The 7,968-nt window shown below is 45.3% G+C and overlaps 1 protein-coding gene across 2 annotated transcripts; it reads left to right on the forward strand.

The window, feature by feature from the left end:
• The first annotated feature begins 2,290 nt into the window (after positions 1-2,290).
• On the forward strand, positions 2,291-7,330 carry LOC106564107 (vascular cell adhesion protein 1). Of its 2 annotated transcripts, none has more exons than XM_045690622.1 (6): positions 2,291-2,535; positions 3,358-3,526; positions 3,677-3,756; positions 3,858-4,205; positions 4,386-4,646; positions 6,870-7,330. In XM_045690622.1, the coding sequence occupies exons 1-6, from the start codon at positions 2,484-2,486 to the stop codon at positions 7,061-7,063; spliced, it is 1,104 nt and encodes a 367-aa protein (XP_045546578.1). In that variant the 5' UTR covers positions 2,291-2,483; the 3' UTR covers positions 7,064-7,330. The 2 variants fall into 2 exon arrangements, with proteins under 2 accessions (XP_045546578.1, XP_045546579.1); XM_045690623.1 differs by having other exon boundaries at positions 3,704-3,756.
• Positions 7,331-7,968: the final 638 nt, after the last annotated feature.

Raw genomic sequence — 7,968 nt, forward strand, 5'->3', positions numbered from 1 at the left:
ACCGGATAAATGTGACATGTAGTTGCAAAACGAGAGAGAGGGAGAGAGAGAGAACACAAAGATTGCTCTGGGGAGAAAACAACTGACTGGGTTTTTAAACCAAGGGGATGTGATTGGTTGAGGGAAAAGGAGCAGGTGTCTTCTGTTTGGGGAGTGATGATTGTCACCTGTGAGAAGGAGAGCAAAGAAATACACATACAGGATACACACTCAGGATACCTGTATCCGTAACAGTGGAGTTGGTTGAGTGAAAAAGAAGGAAGAGGTAGAGAGTGAGCTTGAAAAAGTTAGAGGAGAGAGGGCAGAGGGAGGGAGGGAGAGAGGGCAGAGGGAGGGAGGGAGAGAGGGCAGAGGGAGAGAGGGCAGAGGGAGAGAGGGAGGAGGGCAGAGGGAGAGAAGGAGGAGGGCAGAGGGAGGGGAGGGAGGAGGGCAGAGGGAGGGAGGGAGGAGGGCAGAGGGAGGGAGGGAGGGAGGCAGAGGGAGGGAGGGAGGGCAGAGGGAGGGAGGGAGGGCAGAGGGAGGGAGGGAGGGTGGAGGGCAGAGGGAGGGAGGGAGGAGGGCGGAGGGAGGGAGGGAGGGGGGGCAAGGGAGGGAGAGGGAGGGGGGCAAGAGGGAGGGAGGGGGAGGGAGGAGGGCAGAGGGAGGGAGGGAGGGAGGGAGAGGGGCAGAGGGAGGGAGGGAGGAGGGCGGAGGGAGGGAGGGGGGCAGAGGGAGGGAGGGAGGGGGGCAGAGGGAGGGAGAGGGAGGGGGGCAAGAGGGAGGGAGGGGGAGGGAGAAGGGCAGAGGGAGGGAGGGAGGGAGGGAGGGAGGGAGGGAGGGAGAGGGGCGGAGGGAGGGAGGGAGGGAGGGAGAGGGGCAGAGGGAGGGAGGGAGGGAGGGAGGGAGAGGGGCAGAGGGAGGGAGGGAGGGAGATGCAGAGGGAGGGAGGGAGGGAGAGAGATAGAGATGGCAGAGGGAGGGAGAGGTACCTCTGAGAATCTGACTGAACACTACTTGAATGCAACATTAACAGAGACATTATAAACTCCTGGAATATAAAAGTCCCAAACAGCACCCTATTCCCTATGTGGTGCAAGGCGACTGGTCAAATGTAGTGCACTATATAGGGAATAGGGTGCCGTTTGGGATAAGTATAGGAAGAGGAGGAGGGCTGACATTACAGAGAGGTAGTTCAGGAATGTTGTGTGTGTTCAGATCTAATCAACTTCCTCAGTTCTGTTTAGCTCTCTGGCGCACAGATATCATACCGCCCAATAATGCTAAACTCCCCTGTTATTGTAATGGTGAGAGGTTAGCATGTCTTGGAGGTATGATATACAATGCTAACCTTCCCTGTTATTGTAATGGTGAGAGGTTAGCATGTCTTGGGGGTATGATATTTGTGGGTCTGTAACTTTCTCACTCATCAGTATTCATAATTCAGGACTATCCACAATCATGGTAGCATCCATATGCATGTAGAAGTGTTTAGAAACATATTATATTGCTATTTACAATAAAAAATTACAACACATTATTTACCATTAATTTCTATTGGACACAACATTATCTGAAACACAACCAAAACAAACAGCAGATGTATCCAACAAGTTTGTAGAGTGATAAGCTTTATGTGATCATTTGGTACTAAGAATATGGGACCAAATACTTAACTTTTTACTACTTTAATACACATATAAGTGAATTTGTCCCAATACTTTTGGGCCCATAAAATGGGGGGACTTTGTACAAAAAGTGCTGTAATTTCTAAACGGTTCACCAAATGAAAGCTGACAGTTTGCAGTGTAACCTCGTAGTCAATGTATCATTTAAAATCCAAAGTGCTGAAGTACAGAGCCAAAACAACAAAACATATGTCACTGTCCCAATACTTTTGTACACAAACACTGAGTGTACAAAACATTATGAACACCTGCTCTTTCCATGACATAGACTGACCAGGTGAATCCAGGTGAAAGCTATGATCCCTTATTGATGTCACTTGTTAAATCCACTTCAATCAGAGTAGATGAAGGGGAGGAGACAGGTTAAAGAAGGTTTTTTAAGGCTTGAGACAATTGAGACATGGATTGTGTATTTGTGCCATTCAGAGGGTGAATGGGCAAATATATTTAAGTGGCTTTTGAACAGGGTATGGTAGTAGGAGCCAGACGCACCGGTTTGTGTCAAGAACTGTAATCCTTCTAACCCCCCCCTTAAAAGATTTTTCTCTAGCTTTCTGGGAAATTCCAAACCAGTGACACCGACAGGAACCTACTACACTTCCCCCCATCCTCTCCCCCCCTCACTGCCCGTAGAGAAGCAGGAGAAAGAGAGATGAGGGCTCACCCCTCACTGCCCGTAAAGAAGCAGGACAGAGAGAGAGAGAGAGAGAGAGAGAGAGAAGGGTGGATTGTTGGGGAGTTTCCAGTAAAAATGATTCAGCTCGCCTAACAGAATAAAGTGTCCTTCACTGAGGGACGCTCAGGGATTATTACGGGGAAATGGAGATTGTAATACTTGTTTCATTATTGTCTCTGTATTGTGACTTCACCGGTAAGTTTGACTTCTGGTCTAGTACAACGTTGTGATACAGGTGCTTGGTAAATTACATTCTACTAAGATAACATCTGTAATTGTTTTAAGATGGTCATACCATTGATCATTTAGCCATTTGATTTTAGGATTTCTGTAAGTATCCCCACCAAAAATATTTAAAATGAAATATATATATATTTTGCTTTTGACATGTATTTAACCCCTTTTTGGGGGGGGGGGCACAAAACTTCCGCCATGTATTTCTTTTTACCTGTGAGTTTCCCCTTCAGACGTATTTTGATGGGGATTTTATTACTATATCAATTAGATTGACGCAATCGACTCCTAATAGCTTAGGTGTTTTTCTGTTTCGTTTTAATATTTTAGTACTTTATGTATTTAATATGAAGTATTTTTTTCTTTATAGATTGGAAAGCCTGTGTGTTTCGTGGTACTTATTATGGCAGAGTGAAATAGAATTTGGAGTCCAAATATTCTGAGTGGATCTGGCTGTAACAGGCCAGTGTGTGTGTGTGTGTGTTTGGCATCACAGAGCACAATGGCAGGAAGAGGAGGGTCCAGATGTTGTCTGTGTTGCCATAGTGATAACAAGAGGTCATTAGAAGCATGGGGTCTGCTAGTACGGGAGATGTACTGTAGCATGTTGTGTGTGTGTGTGTGTGTGTGTGTGTGTTCAACTTCTGGGTTATGGAGTGTAACATGTAGTTGATTAACATACAGATAGATAAACATTAGACAATAATATTTTCCTGTTTGGTTTGAACAATAAAATCAACAATAACAGAACAATAAAGTTTTAACTTGACCTTGGTCTTCCAGATGCTGAGTGCCTGGTGATCAGTCCTGCCAGGCTGGTGGTGAAGTATGGAGACCCAGCCTCCTCTAACTGCAGCTCAGATACCCCTGTAGAGATGGGCTGGGAAGCCACCCAGGGAGGGACGGGTCTAACAGACAAGGAGGTGAAGTTTCTAAACTGGAGGGTGGACAGGTAAGAGAGGCAGACACAGCTGAGACCTTTAAAACTCGTTAAAAAAGGCTTCAATAGCCTTTAATGAATGGTTTTACTGGTATTTTAGACCATTCTGGCTTCTATTTTTCATTGATTTATTTTAACTGCACTTTAAATATTTCATGACAGTGTGAATGACTGGAATAACAAACCTAGGTGCTACACAGAGGGAGGCCAGTGTCAGAAACAGCTGGACATCACAGTATATAGTGAGTAACGTCTCTCTCTTATCTTCTCTGGTGTTTCAGAATGTATTCTTAGTATGGCTCTGCACTGTTAAATCACTGTGTGTGTTTCCATTCCTCCACAGAGCTTCCAGACAGTGTCTCCATCAGCTATAGGAAGTACCCGGATCCGATGGTTGAGAAGCATCAGTACCAGCTACAGTGTCTTGTCCAGAACATCGCTCCTATTGAGAGACTCAGGGTGACCTTCTACAAAGTCAATACCACTGGTGAACAGACAGAATTAGACACACAACATAAATCCAAGGACAACATCAAGACACCAGAGAATGGGGCCTATACTCTGGACTTCACCCCGAGTAGAGATGATGACGGGGCCCAGTTGTGGTGTTCAGCCATGTTGGATCTGGGACCAGAGGGACCCCAACCTCCTCCTGTGATGGAATCAGACCGCCTCAACATCAACGTGCTCTGTGAGTCCATCTGCTTCTCTGTCTCCACACATTTAGTACAACTGTTAGTTAGATAACAGACGAGTCATGACGTTGACTGATGTTGTTTTCACTTCATATTCTCTCATTAATCAACTTGTTTCTCATCTGTTTCTCTTTATCGCTCATTAATCAACTTGTTTCTCATATCCCCCCCTCCAGACAAGCCTCAGATCACTATGAGTCCTGGATGTTTCTCCATGAGCATCACAGAGGGCGACACCTTATCACTTAACTGTAGTGCAAATGGTAACCCTGCCCCCTCGTACGATTGGTTGCTCCCCCAAGACGCCCCCAACGCCACAGAAGAGAGATCCGTAGTGACCATCACCAACATGGCCAAGTCTCACTCTGGAGAGTACACCTGCATCGCCAGAAATCACCTGGGAAACAGCACCTGTACTGTTAACGTGGAGGTCACAGGTGAGACAGATAGTTGATTGGTTGGATGGATGATTGGTTGGATGGTTCATTGAATGATTGGTTGGTTGCGTTTGGAAAGTATTCAGACCCCTTGACTTTTTCCAAATTGTGTCACGTTACAGCCATATTCTAAAACTGATTAAATTGTTTCCCCCCTCAATCTACACATAATACCCCATAATGACAAAGCAAAAACAGGTTTTTAGAATTTTTTGCAAATTTATAATAAATACAAAACTTTATCACATTTACATAAGTATTCAGACCCCTTTACTCAGTACTTTGTTGAAGCACCTTTGGCAGCGATTACAGCCTCGAGTCTTCTTGGGTATGATGCTACAAGCTTGGCACACCTGTATTTTGGGCTCCCGAGTGGTGCAGTGGTCCAAGGCACAGCATCTCAGTGCAAGAGGTGTCACTACAGTCCCTGGTTCGAATTGTTAGGTTCTAATTCTCAGAGTGAAAAACTAAACAAACTATTATGAAATTTCAACCAAGTTTATTCTGCCCAGAGGGTCAATACAGCTGCATTCAGACAACACACGTTTACAACACCACAAGTATACAGTATATACTCCAATATGGCCACTCCTCCTTCTCTCCAATCCAAACATCTGTTATGGTCTGACAGGAAGACGAGGTGATAGGATAATAAACCATTGTTTCTCCCTTAAGGGAAACTGACCTGACCTCAACCCCCTTGATGTCTAATCCAATGATCTCCGCCCGTCTACCACAACACATTCCACAGCCATCTGTCTCCGACAGATAACCATTAACTTCTGATGTAAAAACCAGTCTCCTTCACTCTTCAGATACTATCCTTCTGAGTATATCAATGTTCCACGTTTAACCCAGAATCCAGGCTGTATCACATCCGGCCGTGATTTGGATTCCCTTTGGGCAGCGCACAATTGGACCAGCGTCGTCCGGGTTTGGCCGGGGTAGGTCGTCATTGTAAATAAGAATTTGTTCTTAACTGGACTTGCCTATTTAAATAAAGGTTACATTTAAAATGTAAAATTTGGGGAGTTTCTCCCATTCTTCTCTGCAGATCCTGTCAAGCTCTCTCAGGTTGTATGGGGAGCATCGCTACACTGCTATTTTCATGTCTCTCCAGGATCGCTCTGTACTTTGCTCCGTTCATCTTTCCTTCGATCCTGACTAGTCTCCCTGTCCCTGTCCCTGCCGCTGAAAAATATCCACACAGCATGATGCTGCCGCCATCATGCTTCACCGCAGGGATGGTGCCGGGTTTCCTCCACACGTGACGCTTGGCATTCAGGTCAAAGAGTTCAATCTTGGTTTCATCAGACCAGAGAATCTTGTTTCTGATGGTCTGAGAGTCCTTTAGGTGCCTTTTGGCAAACTCCAAGTGGGCTGTCATGTTTCTTTTACTGAGGAGTGGCTTCCGTCTGGCCACGACCATAAAGGCCTGATTGGTGGAGTGCTGCAGAGATGGGAGAACCTTCCAGAAGGACAACCATCTCCACAGAGGAATTCTGGAGCTTTTTCAGAGTGACCATCTGGTTCTTGGTCACCTCCCTGACCAAGGCCCTTCTCCCCTGATTGCTCAGTTTGGCCGGGCTACCAGCTCTAGGAAGAGTCTTGGTGGTTCCAAACTTCTTCCATTTAGGAATGATGGAGGTCACTGTGTTCTTGGGGACCTTCAGTGCTGCAGACATTTCTTGGTACCCTTCTCCAGATCTGTGCCTCGACACAATCACGTCTTGGAGCTCAATGGACAATTCCTTCGACTCATGACTTGGTTTTTCCTCTGACTTGCACCGTCTACTGGAACCTTATATAGACAGGTGTGTGCCTTTCCAAATAATATCCAATCAATTGAATTTACCACAGGTGGACTCCAATCAAGTTGTAGAAACATCTGAAGGATGATCAATGGAAACAGGATGCACCTGAGCTCAATTTCGAGTCTCATAGCAAAGTGTCCAAATACTTATGTAAATAAGGTGTTTCTGCTGTTTCATTTTTTAATAAGTATTTAAAAAACTTTTCACTTTGTCATTATGGGGTATTCTGTGTAGATTGATGAGGATTTTTTTTTATTGAATCCATTTTAGAATAAGGCTGTTACATAACATGTGGGAAAAAAAATCAAGGGATCTAAATACTTTCCAAATTCACTATATCTCCCTTCCTCTCGCTCTCCCATCTGCCTCTCTCTCTCTCTCTCTCTCTTTCTACTCTCCTGCCCTGTAGTGGACTACCTGCCCATCATTGCAGGGCTGGCTGCAGCTGCGGTGGTGATCCTCTTGGTAGTCTCCTGTTTCATCTACTCCTCTTACTATAAACACACACGCATGGGCCACTACCAGCTGAAAGACATGTTGCCACGACGACACAAGAACAAACAGGTGGTGCACCACAACGGAATGGACCAGTCCTTTATGTAGAGGAGGGGTTGGGGTCAGAGCATGTGAGCAGAGGTGAATGGTTGGAAATGCCGATGAGTGGGTGTGGCTCTCCACGTCCTTTCCTACTGCTACCTCACAGAAAAAAAACACTGCTCCAAATTCACTCCATTCATTAAAATCACAATTTAACAAACACCCATCTATTTATGTGACTACCTGGACCTACCAATTGTTTTTAAGTATTGAAAACCAAACAATATGGATTTGAATGAAAAGTATTAGAATAAACATGAAATGATGAACATAGTATTTTTTTTGTAATTGTAAATGTAACCTTTATTTAACTAGTCAAGTCAGTTAAGAACAAATTCTTACTACAAACCCGGATGACGCTGGGCCCATTGTGCGCCGCCCTATCTGACTCCCAAACACTGCCGGTTGTGATACGGCCTGGATTCGAACCAGGTCTGTAGTGATGCTTCTAGCACTGAGATGCAGTGCCTTAGACCGAACATAATTTCAAATAGGCTACATGTCATATTAAACAGCATATAAACACTAAGTTGGTCAGGGGCCTGAGAAGGAACCAACATGAATGATTTAGGCCATATTATTTAAATTATTTCTAGGCTATAGCCTACAAAGAAAAACATTGTGAAGCATTTACCAGTGCAACACAGTAGCCTGGTAGGGACCAGAGTACCTGAGCGGAGCTTGGAACGGAGCAGAGCAGAGCGTGCCCAATTTGACTGGATCGTGGAGCAAGATTCCCAAAGGCTGGAGCGTCGGTCTTCTCGCCGGCTCCAATTTCGCTCCAGTAGCGCTCACTTCAGCTCAGGGCATGCCCGGCACCAGCATGCATTTGTAGTCTATGTGTGTGCTGGTACATATAATAGCCCCTTGCTTTAGCTACTGTCATGGAGTTTGCTAAATATTTTCATAAA

This window comes from Salmo salar, chromosome ssa12, assembly GCF_905237065.1.
Source record: "Salmo salar chromosome ssa12, Ssal_v3.1, whole genome shotgun sequence".
Lineage (NCBI taxonomy): Eukaryota > Metazoa > Chordata > Actinopteri > Salmoniformes > Salmonidae > Salmo > Salmo salar.